Here is a 19089-nt window from a genome sequence, read left to right as displayed (position 1 = left end):
GTGGCTTAGGTGATTTCCTGGGTAGTACATGAGGCAGAGAGGAGAAACTTGAAGAAAGGTAGTTAGGGAGGGCCTAGAAGCCCTAGTGAAGAATTTCATTGGCATTGGGTAGGGGGAAATTCCTGATCCATGGAGTCACCAAAGATCCAGGCCCCTTCTAAGAGAGTGGACCTGGCTCATGTAAGCTGTAGGAAGTCTATTTAAGGAACACCTGGATGGAGCATTTGGCATATAACACAGTATTTCTCCTCTTTAAGGCCCTTTCTCACAGAAATGATGTGGCCTTGTTTTAGGTCTCCTTTCCTTCAACCTTGCTCTCTTTGAAGCTGGTACCTATTATTACTGCACTTAGAAGAATGTTCTCCTTCTTGGGATCAGAGAACTTTAACTTATAAAAGTTGTCCTGGAAGTTGCATTTTTAGGTCAATCCAATACATGATAAGCCTTGATATTTGTATGCAGCACAGTTTCTATTTTCTTATAGCTTTTACTTTTATTGGGAATTATAATCATGGCTAATTTTCACTTTGTGTTTCTTCCATGCTAAGTGCTCTGCCAAGTGCTCTGAAGGAATTATCTCCTTTCATTCTCATAACAGTCATAGGAGGCAGCCATTGTTGTTGTTATTAACATTAGTCGTGGTAGTAGTATTTCCATTTTATAGTTGAAGAAACTGAGACTCAGAGAAGCTAAATAACTTACCAAAAGTTACTTAGCTAGGATGTGGCAGAGCAGAGTATTTGAACCCAAGTCTTTTAGCACTCAAGGCATATGCTCTTAATCACTGCCTCCCACACAGGGCTTATGAATCTGAAACCAAAAGAGTTTGGAAGTACCAAGTGATACGAGGCAGATAGCAAGTGTGCGCAGAGTTCAGCAAAGGCTGGGATCTGTCTCTGGTCATACAGGGCTTCTCAGAACCTGGAACTTAGACAAATGAAGAAAGAAGAGGGTAATATGAAAAAACCTATTTAATCCTACTGGAGAATAGGGGAACTGAAGAGTAGTGTAATGACGCACAACTGAACTGTGATCAGCCACCAAGAAAGTGAGTGAGCATCCTGTGCTCTTGAATCCCCTGGAAAACCCCACAACAAAGCATATAGGCACGATCTGAGCCTGCCACCACTTCTACAAACCGAGTTTGCCCTGCGCTTCCTGTCAGTGTGTGTGGGTGGTTTGTGAGTGCTCGGCTGTGTACACAGAAATCAGCTACAAGCCTGAGAAACATGTAGCTCAGATAGTTCACTTGTTCAGAGTCTGGAAATTACACGGGAGCCTTATCTGACACATTCTTCAAAGGCAACATTTATTGTGTTAGCCAGGTGACTGATAAAGTTCCCTGCAGAGGCAGCAGGGCAGGCTCACAGTGGGGCCAGTTCCTACTGTGCCTCTGCGTGTGATGGGCCCTACTGTCCATGGATTGATTTCGACACAGCAGTCCATGTGATGATTCCACTGTAGGAAATGAAACTGGAAAAGGTAGACACACCACTACGGAGAGAGCACATTTTATGCCATCCTGTCCACCTACACTATGGGAAACAAGCTTGCAATTCTGAAAAAAATGTGCTTAATATGGGGCGTGAGACAAAGGAATTAAAGCCCTCAGCTCCTACACACACAACTTCTGTGAGGTTCAAAGGACCACGTTTACATGCTTATGGCAATAACATTTTCTGAATAGATTTAGATGTAGATTAATAATATTAAGAAAGAAGAGAAGAATAGAGGGCCAGTCTCAGAAGCCAGTAGTGCATGTATGCTTCAGATGATTTCCTGACTGGAACAGAATAGAACAGAGGGCAGAAACATGAAGAAACACTTGTTTCTAGATAGTGTAGCCTTGTTCTGCTGAGCTTCGTAGAACAAAGCACTTTAACCTTGCAATATTTGCAAAATGTCAGCCAAACTTTATACTTTGTAAGAAATTTGGGGATCTGGGGAATTAGGTTAAATTTGTCATTTATTGAACATTATTTAGCAAAGTGAGTCAATAATACTATCTACACACTGCATGAGAGGTTTTCCAGAAGTGTCCAAAAACACTTAAAATCTTACTCCCATGTCATATACTCTGATCTATAAATTGTAATTACCACCCTTGCAGTGAGCCAACGTACAAACCCCAGCATTGACAGCTTATTGGTTGCTAAACCCAATCAAATTTATAGTAACAACAAGACTCTTACTGACACCAATTCAAATCCATTAACATTATTGGACACCTACTTTATGCCATGTCCTCTACTTCTTTCTTCTGTAAAGTAATAGCTTCCTAGCTGGGCTCCCTACCTCCAATCTTTACTCTGCTAAGTCATTTTAAGTACATTTGCCAGAGTAATCTTTGTAAAGATTATTTATTCACTGTCTATGTGACCTTGGACAAGTTGCCTATCTTCCTTTAACTGAAGTTTCCTCATTCATAAAATGATGATGATGATGATGATGATGATGATGATGATGATAATACCTAGCTCACATGCTTATTGGGAGTATTCACTAAGTTAATGTATTAAAACACTTAGAATTTTTTTTAAAAAAATGATGTCAGGACATAAAAAGTACTAATAAATGCTTCATAGTGATAAGAGTAGTAGTAGCAGTAGTGTTAGTAACTGTATAATATGACTCCTGCTGTCCCCAGTGTGAAGTCTAAACTCACTACTCTGTGCTCAGTGACTCCTGGGGCCATGTCCTGAGAGATTTCTAGCCCTTCTGTTGTACCTCTTCACATTACCTGACTCCCAGCCAAATGATACATTCTTATGATTTCTGAACTTGTTCTTCTTCCTTAACTGTATTAGTTAATAGAACCCTATCTCTAGGTAGTAAAGCAAAAAATAGAGTCACTAAGGTAGTTAGTGGGAGCTCTGGTAGCATAGTGGCTAAGGCACTTGACTGCTAACCAGAAGGCTGGTGGTTCAAACCCACTAGCCACTCCTCGGAAGGAAGATGGGGCAATCTACTTCCGTAGTGATTACTGCCTTGGAAACCCAAGGAGGGGTCGCTATGAGTCAGGTCTGACTCGACGGCACATAACAACAACAACAAAGGTAGTTAGTGGATCCAAGGGAAAGATGAACAAACATACTCAGGAAGAACATCGTGAGAGATCTTACCAACAGAATGCTGCCATTAATTAACTGAGTGGTTTATCGGGTCACAGGTTGTGTCTCAGTTCAAAATTCACAATAGCTAGAGAACGTGATTGGCTCAGCTACTGTCAAGTAGCCACACTACCATTAATTAATTAGCCCCAGGAAGCTAGACACCTGTGTATTGGGGCAACCTCCAAAGATGGGAATATCACTGTCAACCAGGCAGATATCAAAGAGGAGTCTCCTGCTCTCATCTGTACCTTTGCCCATACTCCCCTCTCTGTTCTTGCCTAAAACCTACCCATTTAACAGGATCCAACTCAAGTGTCATTTCTTTTCAAATGCCCTTCCTTCTCCCTACTACACCTCTCCTCAATAAAAGTGATTATTTTCTCCTCTGTACTTCTATAGAACTCCATTTATACCCCCATCTTAGTACCTGTCGTGTTCTGCTTTTACATTTGGATTGCTGTTATTTGTATATATGTCTTATCTCTATTTGATGACCAGTTCTTCAAGAACATAGCATGTTATTGTTGACATTCTTATGCCACATTTCACCTGGCATGGTGAAGCTTAACTATGTCACATGTGAAAAGCAAGTCTATAAACATTGGCACTGCTACCACCTAGCATATACCTAGTGTGCACTTGACAATGTACCTCAGTGGACAGGGAAGGATGTGGTCTTTGAATCTAAACAGAATTCCAACCAGGTTCTCACTTCATCATTTATTAGTAACACAGACTTGAACAAGTTACTTAGCCAGAGACTCTTGCCTACTTTAGAGGGTCACAAGGACAAAATTAGTTGACATTTCACTCAGCTCAGTGTCTGGCACATAATTTGACACTAAAACATTGGATTCCTTTTCCTTCCCTTCCCACAAAAGGTAGATTACATTTCTCTTTAAGACCAAACTGGGCTTGAGAGCAGATCTGAAAATTTCCAGATAAAATTATCCTGTGTTAAATATTGGATAATCCAGCCGTGTGAATAATCAAATGATCACAAATTTCATAATTATCCATGGTCTCCTTAAAATGATGATTTTTAACAGCACTTAAGTTTTAAATAATTGTTTATGACTTTTCAATGGAGAGTAAGAACATGTGGCTGAATCATGTTGAAACAAACAATGAAAAAAAATACACTAAGGGAGACTTTGAACTCATAAAAACTTGCGTAAAATAGAATTTAAATCAGTATCTCTAGGCCTTAAGATCCCAGTTAGAGAAACTACCCCAAAGGCATTTCAGTGGTATCCTACTAAAACTCTCCCTGTTTTCTAAAGAAGCTTTAAAGCCAAATCATTTAACATATTCTTCAAGTGGAAAAAGAAAAGCTGCGAGTGGGTGCCAGCGATGAGACCCAGATGTGAAGCTATGGGATACTATTCCAGACCCATGTGGCTGCTCATTGGCCCCTGTGGTAGCAGTGTCAATGTTTATAGAGTTGCTTTTCACATGTGACATAGTTAAACTTCAGATGGACAGTCTGGAGACTACTGTGTTTATCTGGATGTTAGTTTCTTTGAATGGGCTTTGAATCAAAGGCCTTTCTTAATAGGTCTTTGATTCATCCGCTGAGAAGTGTTTTCTAATAAAGAATGATTACTTCCCCTGGTGACCACATACATGTGTATGATTGTATGCTTATACTTCCTCTTCACCAACCAGCAAGTTGTTAACTGTCTGCAGCTTTCCTAAGTATTGGACATTGAGAGAATGAATAAAGCCACATAGAAGTTAGAGTTTTAATTATTTTTGATAGAAAAAAAAAAATTGGTGTTCAAGTTTGTAATGAAAGTACCCTGGAAAATATATTTACAACATAGTGAAAAAGAAAGGGAAAATTATATTATCTATGAGAAGAGAGTGATAGGGTCTTCTGTAATCCTGATGCTTTGTTAATGGGGCTTCCTTATGGGAATCACAGGTAGGAATGGTGTTTTCATGAAATGTGTTCTAACCCATAAATGCCTCTCATAAGATTCATCCTCAGTTTGCTTAGTAACACCACAGGACAGAGTTCATGTAGGTTGAGTAGGTATTTGTAACACTAGCCTCACTGTAGTGTCCTCCTTGTTATTTCACTGGTTGTATTTCTTGAACTTCAGCCTTTGATCACTGGCATCGTTTGACAATGAAAGATTAACTATAAGGCTTTTTCACTTATATTATTACATCATTATGGAGTTACTGAAATAAAATGGAGCATTTGTAATCCAACAGATTTTGACACAAGTTTATCCTATGCTAGGAATTCCTAGAACCTGAATTCTGAGGTTAGAAAAAAAAAATGCCTACACTCAAAGGGAAAAAGAATCATAATACAATTTGGCAAGTGCTTAATAAGGTACCCACTGCTGTCAAGTTGAATCCAACTCTCATAGCAACCCCTTCTTGGGTTTCCGAGGCGGTATCACTACAGAAGTAGAAGTCCAACCTTCCTTCTGAGGAGTGGCTGGTGCCCACCAGCCTTCTGGTTAGCAGTCAAGTGCCTTAGGCACTACACCACCAGAGCTACCCCAAAATGTGGCAAGGGCGTTTGGATAGTTAGTTAGAGTTGTCTGGTGAGCTTGATACCTGCAGTGAGGCTTAAAGGATGAATTAGCCTTGTAAACAACCTAGGGGAGGCATTTCAATGAGAGTATCAAACTCATAGATACAGAGGCTATAGCCAGGTACCTCACAACTAGCCCAGTGAGGTTAGGACATAGGGTGTAGCAGGTTGTAAAAGAATAAGCGGGAAAGGTAGAAAACAACAGATCATGAAAGAACCTATATTACCTTGATTTTGCCTTGAAAGTCATGGAGAGCCACTTAAGTATTTCAAGCAGTGGCATGACCTAGCCAAATAAATATTTTGTAAAGTCATCTTGACAAAAGAGGAAAAGTGCAGGAGGTGTGGCCTTGTGAGGCTAGGAACAAGAAGCCATTTTGGAGGTTATTACCCTCATCCAGACAGGAAATATGTTTAGGAGGCTCTGATCTTAAAGATAGAAAAAAACATGCATCTGAAAAATTGTAAGGAAATAGTGAAACAGAGTGTGTGGGGGTGAGAGAGAGGAAGGAATAAAAATGAATATAGGCTATCTGGCCTGGACATCTAGGTGAATGTTAGTGCAAGGCATTAAAAGTGGAACACTCAAATAACAAGCTATTTTGTGTGGAAGAGGTGCTCATTTTTCTTTGTGTTGCATCTGATTTATCTGTGGATAGCAAGATAAATTTTCAATAGTATCTGCAGCTAGGAGAGAATTCAGGCATAGACAATGGGATTTGAAAATGTACAACATATTAATGCTTATTAAAGCTGTTGGTATAGCTGAGGTCACCCAGAGAGAGTGTGCAGAGGTAAAAAAGAGAGTCGAGAACATTCCTTGAGCAATACTGCCATTTTAGAGTTAAATAATAGAGAAAGAACCCATAGGCACTAAGAAGAGTAGTCAAGGAAGAACATTAGGAAAGAGGGAGATGTAATGGGAGCCAACATAGGAGAAAGGAGGGGGTAGCCCAAAGTATTAGATAATGCAGAGAGCTCAGGTAATGTTTGCAGCAACTGGTAACCATGGATGCACAAGTGGAGTGTTGAAGACAACAGATTGCAGTAGGCTGAGGCAATAATATGTACCAAGCATGCCACATACTAAGAAGAAAGCACCATTTAAGATTATATTATATAGTGCATGTGTGTAGAAATAAGAAGGTTTTTCTTGTGTTTTCATCTTGAAATGATCTATCCCTGTGATCTCTTCCATCTAGTACCCCGAGCTAATGGTTGCTTCCTACAACAACAATGAAGATGCTCCTCATGAACCAGACGGTGTGGCCTTGGTTTGGAACATGAAGTTTAAGAAAACCACACCAGAGTATGTCTTCCACTGTCAGGTACGAGTCAGCATAGTAAAAATAACTTACATCTCCTACTAGACTGAATATAGCTTATGCTGCATGACCTCTGTCTCATAGGGAGAGGAAGAACCAAGCTTAAAAATAGAATTGTTGGCAATTTTGGAAAAATCCCCCAGAATAACCTAATGTTTTGAAAAAGTGGCAACCTTCCCCAAACAGTTAGAAAGCCTAGCTGGGGACTGTGTGTCATCTTCTTTCTATTTAAAACAGTTCCCATGAGGATGAGTTTATAAAGACCTCACACTTATGAAGAAATAGTGGTATACCACTTCCTCTGCTTAGCAGCAACATATGCTTGCCCACCCACGTGGACATCCTCAGATCACTACCATTTCAAGCTCCTTTCTCTCCCTGAAATGTAGTTCAATGAGATTTCTCCAATTTGAAATTTATAGACACCATCATGCTTTACAGATAATAATAATTTTGTAGCCAGTGTGGGGAGAAGCCTTACCACCAATCTTTCTTGAGTTACTGAGAAAGGAAGTTTTCTAGTTTTCAAGTTTCCTAGTTTCAAGTTTCAAGTTCCAAGTTTCAAGGTTCCTAGTTTTCAAGTGCAGAGATAATTTTAAATAGTTTGGGTTATTTTACTCCTTGTGTCTGCTGACACATTTGTCTGCACAGTACAGACTAAAATTATGTTGCCCTTATACACACTCAGCTAGCCTCTGTTGCCATGGCACTGCCTAAATAATAGGCCTCAGCACTGGCCAATACACCAACCCCTTCATTAATGGCCCATCCGGTAATTATGCACAGGAAAATGAAAAGCAAACCTTCCAGCTCAGAGTTTCAGGTCCTCAAAATTATAAATCAGAAGTATTGGGTGGCCGATTACTCTAAATACAAATACATCACTTGAAGAGAATGAGTAAACTGGTTGGTATTTGGAAGCTTAGTGCCATCCTACATCTAAGAACTGAGTACCTTTTGAACTAAAATATGTTTAGAATTTAGAACATTATCAGATATAATTTGGAGAACAGGAGCTGTTGGCATAAAAGTCTCAGCTTCCACCTGATTGAGTAACTTCTGACTCCAACCATGTTTTTCTAATTTGCTCTCTCAAAAACAACTTAACAAGAAGTCTAGGTCTGCATAGTAAATAACCTTTATTTTTGAACCTTTGAAATAGGAACAGTTTTTTTCTTTCCTTTTTTTCTTTAAGATTGTCAAGTCTGTCAGCCTGATAGGTCTTTCTGTAAATACAGAAATGCAAAATCCTAATTTTGTTCAGACTTTTAAGAGGTTGGCTGAGTTACTAGAAAAGTGCTATACAGATTATGGGATAAGTAAAAACATGTATTTGAAAAACAAGGTTTTTTAAACTATTTTGAACTTACATGACACATATTTTCAATTTTAAAAAATCTAAGAATTAACATATCACATAATATTTATCATCAATGTTCATGATGTTTATCATCATTCAGGTTTTTTTCTATTTGCTGACAACACATAGCCTATGACAATGATGGTTTGATATATGCTTAATATTCACAACACTGCATAGTAAACAGTTAAGCAGGACCATAATTATGCTGACAGAAGAAGCAAAGCCCAAAGGTCTTTGAAATTACCTGAAATGTAAAAATTACTGGTTTAATTGCATGACAATATTTAATACTAGTATTGATTGAAGAGGGCATCCTTTCTTTCCTCTCCTGCTATCCGTGGGATCATTTACTAAAGATTTCACCAACACACATTTAATTTCATTTTTAGTTTCATTAAAAGATCCAGTGTGTATATACTTTAGAGAAATTCTATGCCTGCTTTAATTAAAAAAAAAAAAAAAAGCCAGACCAAACCAAAAAAAAGGAGCTCTGGTGGTATAGTGCCTAAGGCACTTGACTGCTAACCAGAAGGCTGGTTGGTTCAAACCCACCAGCCACTCCTTGGAAGGAAGAGTGGGCAATCTACTTCTGTAGTGATACTGCCTCAGGAACCCAAAGAGGTGTCACTACGAGTCAGAAAAAAGAAAAAAAAGCCAGAAATGCCTTAAATATCCTAACAGGGTATTCACACCAGATTGCTACAAGATGGTGACTAAAATACCTTAATCTGCCAAATTCCTATCATTATCTTCCCTTCATTTGGTGACCAGAAGCAGGTGTTGGTTCTAATCTCTACCTAGCGTTCTCACTGAGAAAAGTGAAAATGCTAATATTTTCAAACTCTAAGGCTGATCAAGAGAATAAGCAAAAGACTACAAAGACTCAGAAGCCTTAGGTGTCAAAAGTTACTCAGGTGAACCACACACATGCTTAAAAATATTGAAATTCATGGTTATGCTACTCATAAATGATAAGTGGTTCATATGTTGTTGTTGTTGTTATTTGCCATCGAGTTGGCCCCGACTCATAGCGACCCCTCCTTGGGTTTCCGAGGCAGTATCACTACGGAAGTAGGATTGCCCAACCTTCCTTCCGAGGAGTGGCTGGTGGGTTTGAACCGCCAGCCTTCTGGTTAGCAGTCAAGTGCCTTAGGCACTATGCTACCAGAGCTCCTATAAATGACCCTTAATATTCGTGAAGGACATATTTAGAAAAGTTTATGAAAGTACAAATTGCTGAGGATCATTGCAGTATCCAGTTTCTGCCATTAAACTAATCTCACTGTTGAGGACAGACTATATGACTGGGATAGTGAACACAGCTTTGATTCCTCTCCAGAAAGGAAAAAAGGGCACAATAAAAGTAATAAGGACTGTTCTGAGAACCCATGGATTTCACATCACAGCAATCCAGGAAACCAATATATCATCTGCAACTCCTAAAGTCGTACTAATTCCAGATCTCTTTGGGCTAATAAGCAAATACACCTGGAGTGACGAACTTTAGAAGGGAAATTATTAGACATCAAGTTAATGGGAGCATTGCCAAACAGTAAGGAAAATGTTAATTTGGGGACATGGGGAATGTCTGTTTGACATTGACTCTGTGTAAAGAACTGAACTCACATGTGTAGAGAATCTACTCTTTATGTTCATTATCATCAATTCCTATTATTCCAGGTGCCCCCAGATGAGAAACTGACTCAGAAAAGCCACAGAACTAGAGTAGGTGCCTGGGAGTGGCAAAGCCAGGTTTGAAGCCAGCTTGTTTTCACTCCAAAGTCCATGTTCTTCCAATTTCCTCATGCTTTCTGAATATGGGACTTGGTCAGGTAATGCATGTAGGTGTGTGTGCAGAGGGAAGTGGAACAGAGTTGTTTCTCCACCTCAGTTGGTCACTGAAATCACCAAGGCAACTTTTAAGGCTATTAGCATATAGGTTCCATCAACAGAGATTCTGATTTAATTAGTTTAGAGTATGGCCTGGACATTTATAAAAGCTCCCCAAGTTACTTGAATATGCAATGTGAATTGACAACCACTTGATTAAAGAAATGCTGAAGCTAGAAGCTGGGGGGATGCCAAAACTAGTTGCCTCTTTTAGTTGGAAGTGTGGGACTTTCCTTCTCAATCCCCTTTTCCTCCTTGACCCAAACTGGAGTGCCTTTCTTTCCCTTTTCACTCTGATGCTGATCTCCTACCTGACCTCATTTGAGAAATTTTCTACCTAACTGCCACTGTCCTTCTCCTCCCCCAACACACTCACCTTTTGTAGCACACCTGTTGCCGGGACCTGGAGCCAGGCATGATATTCAAGACTACATTGAATATCATGTAGGGATGTTGTGCATTGGATAGTGCTGTTTCTTTCAGGGTAGCGTGGGTAAATTTGCACACATTAACATAGCTGATATCCATGAAGTTCAAATAAAAGCAGATAAATATCAATGGCTGCCAAATTAAAAAAAAAAAAAAAATCACTCTAATAGTGCATATCCTTGATTTGTAGCAGACCAAATCAGAAGCCCTTGTACAGTTAGGCATTAGGAATAAAGTCATGTGAATTCGTGGGTGAAGGTTAAGTGGAGGAAAAAATAATAATAATAAGGCAGTTAGGATACTGTGCACAAAGTTCAACTACATAGCTATAGAGATACCTATATTTGTCTGTATTTTACATTTTCCCCACATTTCTGCCTACTTGATCTCATGGATCCTTACAACAGGGAGGTAGAAAAGATGTTATTATTTTCCTTTTACAGTTGAGAGAGTTCATACTTTAAGGGTGACCTAACTGTGAGCAGTAGAGCTAATACTAGGACTGAGGTTTTCTGACTTCACACGATGCACATTCTACTGCCTACATTATGTCATCTCCCAGGCTGGATTCTAAAGGGATGGAGAACCTTGGGATTTTGTAACAAAGGCTGTGCAATTCAGTCAAGGTGTATTTTTTGGCAGCCTACCATTTCTAAAACTTAGAGTTAGAAACAAGATGGCCTAAGTATGGTCCTAGATGTGGCTGTCTTTACCATCTTCTAAATGTAATGGAGAATTTAAAGAGGACTCAGAATTAAAATGCACATGAGAAAAATTAAAAGCCCTATTCACTGGCTTATAACTTTCCTTCTATATCATTCCTGATCTTTGGGAAACACTTGTTTATTACAACTTATCCTTTCTAGACATTTATTCATTGAATCAGGTACAGTTTGAAATTTTATTTGCTTCCACATTCTCCTGTGATGTTTCAATAATTTCAAAGGTTAGACAATTCAGTTGCTTAGTAGGAAAGTGGTCTGGGAATAGGTAGAAGCAAGTGGTCCCTGATGAGGATTGTATTTTATAGTTTTGGGATAATTGTATTAACTATCCACTTCCCAATGATCCTTGCTGATTCTTTGTAATTTTTCAGAAGTGTATAATTCCAGAGGAATCCAATGGCTCAAAGTAGAATCAGTGGTTCACCATTGTTTCAGGCATTAGAAAGCAAATGCACAATAAACAGACTTCATATCAGTGTTCCTTTGCAAAGACTGACAGACTCTTAGCCTAGTCATAAAAAGGGTTCAGTGTGAAGTCTAGTTTCTCTCTGTCATGAATAGCAGAGCCAAATACCTTCTATTTGCATGGGGAGTTTCATGTCTTTACTGAACTGAATTTTTAGTGTGGGCTGTAGTCCTGCATTTTCTATTTTAATTTCAATAAAATCTGTCCAAACTTGACCATACATGAACTCTGCATAGAAATCAGCCACTCAACCCCACAACAAAATCTGGCAGTGCTCCTGCCGCCTTCTTGTAGTGGCTTCCACACACTGTCATTAGATTATGTGTCTGACCACCCTGCATTGCTTACCCTGGTGTGGTCTTTCTCTTTTAATCTGAATGAATAGAATCAGAAATATCTGTCTTGGAATTATCTGCTTTGAGGTAAGTGGAAAAGCTATATTTAGAGGTTTAGTTTGGTCAGAGGGTTTTTATTTTTACTTTTATTTTTTCCTGATTTGATTTCTTTGCTCTTGGCATTCTCTTTTTAAGTATTAATTGTCAATAACCTAAAACTGACAATGACCTGAAGCCCTCACTATTTCAGGGGGGAGGCCAAATGTGAAGAGGGGTAAAAATGAACTAACTCCCTCTGTGCCAGTGTTTAAAATCCTCAGTTGACTTTTTTCTTATGTATGGCTTCACTTCTCATTAAGATTATGTAAAGATTACAGATACAAGTGCAATTTCCATCCTCAGCTGTCCAGCATTCGGTTTTGCATGGGTTCCTGCTGGCCTCAAACTGTTCTGCTTGTGAGAAGAGTAACATAGGAGGGAATCTGGGGTGGGATTAGATGAGGGGACAGCAAGTCAAGAGTTGCAACTCCACTCCTTGTTTACCACACTGCTGAGTGGCCCTGGATGAGTCTCAGAGACTTTGTTGCTGTGTTTACTGATCTACGAAAAGAAGACATCCTCCAGCATCTAGAGCAATTAAATGAACTTAAATTCTCTCTTCCATCAACTTTTGTCCCCTACCCTTATCCCACCCAGACTGTGGTCAGTACTTCAAATCTACAACACAACTGTGAATGTAAAGATATAAATTCCTTTAAATTAACCTGCCAACCAGAAGGCTGGAAGTTCAAGCCTACCAGCCACTCCTCGGAAGGAAGGTTGGGCAATCTACTTCCATAGTGATACTGCCTTGGAAACCCAAGGAGAGGTCCCTGTGAGTTGGATCTGACTTGACAGCAGTAAGTTTGGTTTGGTTTGGAAGGTATGGTATGACCAGAAAGATCCTAGGTGGCTCAAATGGTTTGTTTTTGGCTGCTACCCAAAAGGTTAGTGGTTCAAACCTACCCAGATATCCTACAAAAGAAAGACCTGTTGCTGTACTTCTATTAAGATCATTGTTGTTGTGTGCCATGGAGTCAACTCTGACTCATAGTGACTCTATGTGACAGAACAGAACTGCCCCATACAGTTTCCTAGGCTGCAGTTTTTATAGGAGAAGATCACCAGGTCTTCTCTCCACAGAGCCACTGGTGGGCTCGAACTGCTAACCTTTCTATTAGCAGCCACAGGCTTAAGCATTGTGTCACCTGGGCTCCTTCAGTAAAGATCATAGTCAAGAAACCCTGTGGAACAGTTCTACCCTGTAACAAATGGGATCCCTATGTGTCAAAATTATCTCAAGAGCAATGTTTTTTGTTTTTGTTTATGTTATGACCACAAAAGTGTTAGAATTTATCTTAATTTTTTTCTTGTTAATGAAAGGAAACTTTCTTATGGCCCTGCTGATAAAAAGGAAAAGGCATTTTATGGGCTTTTCTCTTGGATATGCTGAGACCTTGTTATTCACTGTTGTTGTTGTGTTGTTATGTGCCGTCGAGTCGGACCCAACTCATAATGACCCCTTCTTGGGTTTCCAAGGCAGTATCACTATGGACATAAATTGCCCAACCTTCCTTCTGAGGAGTGGCTGGTGGGTTTGAACCACCAGCCTTTTGGTTAGCAGTCAGGTGCCTTAGGCACTATGCTACCAGAGCTCTCTTGTTATTCACTGGAAGTCCAAAAACAAGAAGGAGATGAAATAGAAAATTCTTTGGTACCTAGGGCTATATACTCAATATAAGTTCCTGAGACAACAAAATGAAAGCACTTAAGAGAGCTTTAGTAATTGGAGAATAAACTCTGCATTGCAGTCAAGAATATGGTAATTAGTTTTAAAATCTGGGGCTTCTTGCAGATGAGGAATGGATGAGGAAACACACAAAAGGAAACCTCAACCAGTGTTGTACATATTATGATAAAATTTTTGTAGTAGGAAATTGTGAAGCATTCTTACAGATGACTAAAAGGTAAAATAAAGCTCTTACATGAAAGTTACAATACAAATTATATGGATCAGACAGAATGAAAAGCAACACAGCAGTGCTATTTTGTGCCTTTAAGGAACAGGCTTATGAGAGTTTAAACATACGTGCTGAAATGAAATGCAGGCATTCGGAAACACTTCTTTCATGCCAATTGAGTATGACTGGTCTGGTGATGGAGGCTTGAACTAGACACTGATTCTTATTAAATAAAACAGCAGTAGCTTCATTTTTTGCATTGGCCCAGGAAACTGGAAACAGAGAAATTGCCTTGCCATATTTCGTTATTTACCAAATCTTTTTCTGAAATCTTCTCCAAAAAATAACACAAGAAGAAGCAGAATTAAAAATTGAGATACTTCTAGGGAAATTTTCAGCATGATTTTAACAAAGACAATTCCTCATCTGAAAATTGGACACTAAGATAATTATATACCTTACAAACAATCCAGTGATCTGTTAGATGAAGAAGATGCCATGAGAATACACTTTTCAAAAAATTGTTTTTTAGGTAAGATGGCAGAATAGACAGACAAGCTCCACAGATCCTCTTCAACAAAGAAAAGAGAAACCAATTGACAGAGATACAGAAGATAATCCTTGAGCCCTGAGCTTTGAAAGGAAGAATACAGAAGTGGATTAGGCACCAGCTAGTGGAAAAACCTGAACAAAAACAGTGAGTACAGAGACAGTCAGAGCAGTGCACTGTCAGCTACTCTGACAGGACCTACAGCCTGAATATTCCCAAGTGGTGTTGGGACCTGAGACTTGACCTAAAGATCAGCCCTGGTTGCCAAGGGCTGCAGGGTTGACTGCACTTGTGGCCTAGGACTAGGAAGGGAAACAGCAAGGAGGGAGACAACCTGAGCTGTGGACTTATGGCTATCTGGAGGGCACAGCCATTTTGATTGTTTACAAGTGGTGGCCATTTGGGATATTTAAAGTGACCGAGGGTACAGCCATTTTGAATCTTTACAAGTGGCAGCCATTTGGGATATTTAAAGTGACAGTGTTCTCATTCAGATTCCAGGGACCTAAGAATAGTCTCTGTTTGCCAAGGATGGCAGAGACATATGGGAGGCTGACAGCAGGAAAGGAGACAGGTGGTGAGTGTATAAGTGCTGTCAACTAGTGAATAGAGGAGCACAGCACAGTACCCTGCTTATGTATAACATACAAAGAAAATGAAAATCATAAGCAAGTCACACCATCATACAATCACCAATTAAATATAAACACAAAGATGTCACAATGCCTTGGAGGCAACAGAGCATCACAGTACACACAAAGAAGCAAGATAAAGCTGGAGAAACAGGGGACCAGGATACAGACCAAAAACACATCCCTGAGCAACACGCAGCATTGGAACTCCCTGATAAAGAATTCAAAAGAATTATATTGAGGTACCTTCAACAATTCAAGACACACATCAAGGAAAACACTGACAAAATTGAGGAAAACACATAGGAAAACCTGGAACCATTTCAAAAGACAATACAATAACAGAATGACAAAATAAATGAAAAATTAGAAGTGATTCTAAATCTACAGACAGAAATCCAGAAGATTAATACTAAATTGTCAGAAATAGATAACACATTGAACAGGCAAAGGAGTAAAATTGAATCAATGAAAGACAGAATTAGTGAGACTGAAGGCAAATACCTCAAGACTTCTTTGGAAAGGCAACAATCAGAAAAAAGATAAAAACAAAATGAAGAAAGCCTAAGGTTCATGTGGGATGCCATCAAAAGGAATAACCTACATGTAATTGGAATCCCAGAACAGGAAGAGACAAATAAAACCACAGAGAAAATTGTCAAAGATTTGTTGGAAGAGAACTTCCCTGATATAATGAAAGATGAGAATATATCCATTCAGGAAGTCCAGTGAACCCCAAACAGGATAGACCCCAAAAGAAAATCACCCAGACATATCATCATCAAACTCACCAAAACTAAAGACAAGGAAAGAATCCTGAAAGTAACATGGGAAAAATGAAAAGTTACCTACAAGGGACAACCAGTAAGAATAAGCTCAGATTTCTTAACAGAAAGCAAGCAGGTGAGAAGACAATGGGATGATATATATAAAACCCTGAAAGAGAAAAATTTCCAACTAAGAATTACATACCCAGCAAAATCATCTCTCAAATATGATGGTGAAATTAGGACATTTCTAGATAAGCAGAAATTAAGGGAATTTGTTAAAACCAGACCAGCCTTATAAGAGATGCTAAAGAGAGTCCTTTGGACAGAGAACCAACAACAGCAAACAACAACTGACCATTAACACACATGATGCCATAACCCAAAAACCAACCCAGTCATAGAAGTATCCAAAGTAAATAAGCCTACTTATTTACAGGGAACCAGAGACATTAGTTGACAAATGAGGACAACTATAAAACAAAACGAGGGAAAAAATTGTGTAGTTGCAGAACTTCTAGATGGTAGGGAAGTCAAGACAACTACAAGATAGAACAGACTGTTCTAAACTTGGGGAAAAAAAATTATAAATCACAAGGTTACCTCAAAGAAAAATTATAAACCTTCACATCAAAATAAAAAAGAGGACCAGCACAAATATTTAGCAAATACTAAAACAATAGTAACAAAGGAGATGATAACACAATTCATAAACCAAATGAGCTCAGCACAGAAAATTATATGGAACAAAGAAATCAACACCATGCAAAAGTACATAACACTCTAAGATTTATAGAAAACTCCAATGCCTCAACACCAAAGAAATTAATAATCCAATTGAAAAATGGTCAGGAGATAGAAATAGACACTTCACCAAAAAGGATATTCAGGTGGCCAGCAAACACATGAAGAGATGTTCACAATTATTGGCATTAAGAGAGATGCAAATGAAAACAACAATGAGATACCATTTCACCCCAGCACTGATGGCAAGGTTCAACGAGACAGAAAATAGCAAATACTGGTGGGATTATGGAGAGATTTGGACTCTCATACACTGCTGGTGGGACTGTGAAGTGATACAACCACTGTAGAAAGCAGTATGGTGATTTCTTAGAAAGCTGGAATTGGAGATACCATTTGACCCAGCAATCCCATTCCTAGGTATATATCCTAGAGAGGTGAGAGCCAGGACAGGAACAGATAAATGCACATCCATGTTCATCACAGCACTATTGACAATAGCAAAAAGATGGAAACAACCTATGTGCCCATCAATGGAAGAGTGGATGACCAAACTATGGTACATACCCACAATGGAATCCTATGCAGCACTAAAGAACAATGTAGAGTCTGCAAAACACTGAGTAACATGGATGAACTTGGAGGACATTATGCTGAGTGAAATAAGTCAATCACAGAAGGACAAATATAGTATTAGTTCATTATTGTAAAAAGTCAAGGAAAGGTTTATATATGGAAGGAAACTTTCTTTGTTGGTTGCCAGGGGTGGGAAGGGAGATGAGGGAACACTGGGGAAAAAAAAATGCATTAACCTATGTCACTTTGGTTTTGTGTATTGCACTGTACATAAATTATATTTCAGTAAAATGCATTAAAAAATTTGTTTTTTAGCTCACTTGCTTTTTCTTGCCATGTCATAGTTCAGGTGATCAAGCAAAACCCTAATATTATTACAAAACAATCTAAAAGTTTAATTAGCATTTGCTGGGCTTTGTTATTATGCACATATATTGTAGGCACAGACCTCCTTCATTGCAGTTCCCTAATTGTCCTTCCCTTCTCTTCCTCTGATGGGTGTTCTGCTTACCTCTTAGGATTATTGTGGATCAAAGAAATAATATAGGTAAACATGATATGATAAAAGTGTATTTGTTTGTTTCACTACTGTTGTATGATAGTCATATGAGAGGAAGCTTAAACATTGGCACTTTTTATTTGTCTTGCTTGGATAGTTTCCCAAAGAAGTTTCACCTAGCATAGACCCGTTTATTTACTCATTCACACACACACATTCATTCATTCAACATATTTATAGAAAGCTCACCATGGCCAGGCTCTCGTGGAAAAAGCTGATTAGAGCCGAGAAGTGGCTGTCTTCTCTCCAAATGAACTCTTCTGCCCCAATCTCCACTATGACTTATATTCAATCACCTGGTCATTTCATCTCAATCATGTTAGTTGCCTAGCTTCTGTTTACATTGGTCAAATTCTAAGTGTGTGAACAAAGGGGGAACCTAAGCCAGTTCCACAAGTTTTCCAGTCATTTAACCATTTGTTGAATGAATAATGATTATGACATACTTACTGACTCTTGGGAGGCCTTTAAATATGTACTGGTTGGTAAGGATATATTGGAGCCAAAGACTTGAATATCATCTCTGTTGCTGCATTTCTACCAGGTGCTGAGTGGAGATACATAAGGCAAAAAAGCTCTCTAGCTTCATTGCTTAATTCTGCACACAAATTGCCTGAGGCACAGGCTTCATAAAGGAACCCTCAAGTACAGAGGCCTATCTATGGAAAATAGTGCTTATGACAAGCACTGAAATTGTGCCTCTGTCTAAACATCTGACACTCTCTTTTAGATAACTTTACCATAATATCCCACCAGTTGTCTGTCATTTTGTCATACTGTGGTGACTTGCACATTGGTGTGATGCTGGAAGCCATGCCACTGGCATTTTAAATACTAGCAGAGTTATGCATGGTGAACAAGTTTCGGTAGAACTTCCAGACTAAGACAGACTAGAAAGGAAGCCCTGATGATCTACTTATGGAAAATCTAGCCAGTGCAAACCTTACAAATAATGGTGGGACATAGTCTGATATAGTGTCAAAAGATGAAGCCCTTAGGTTGGAAGACATTCAAAATATGACTAGGGAAGAGCTGTCTCCTCAAAGTGCAGTCAACTTTAA

At 39.0% G+C, this 19089-nt stretch overlaps 1 protein-coding gene across 1 annotated transcript in view; it reads left to right on the top strand.

Moving 5' to 3' along the window:
- DYNC1I1 (dynein cytoplasmic 1 intermediate chain 1) overlaps positions 1 to 19089 on the top strand; it is a 366270-nt gene that overhangs the window by 208199 nt on the left and 138982 nt on the right. Inside the window, exon 9 of the mRNA XM_007939787.2 lies at positions 6870 to 6995. Coding sequence (XP_007937978.1) covers positions 6870 to 6995 — 126 coding nt within the window. The remainder of the gene's footprint in view (positions 1 to 6869; positions 6996 to 19089) is intronic.

Source organism: Orycteropus afer, unplaced genomic scaffold, assembly GCF_000298275.1.
Source record: "Orycteropus afer afer isolate SDZICR_OR568_19922 unplaced genomic scaffold, OryAfe1.0 scaffold00063, whole genome shotgun sequence".
NCBI lineage: Eukaryota > Metazoa > Chordata > Mammalia > Tubulidentata > Orycteropodidae > Orycteropus > Orycteropus afer.
This window is presented reverse-complemented; position numbering and strand designations above follow the sequence as displayed.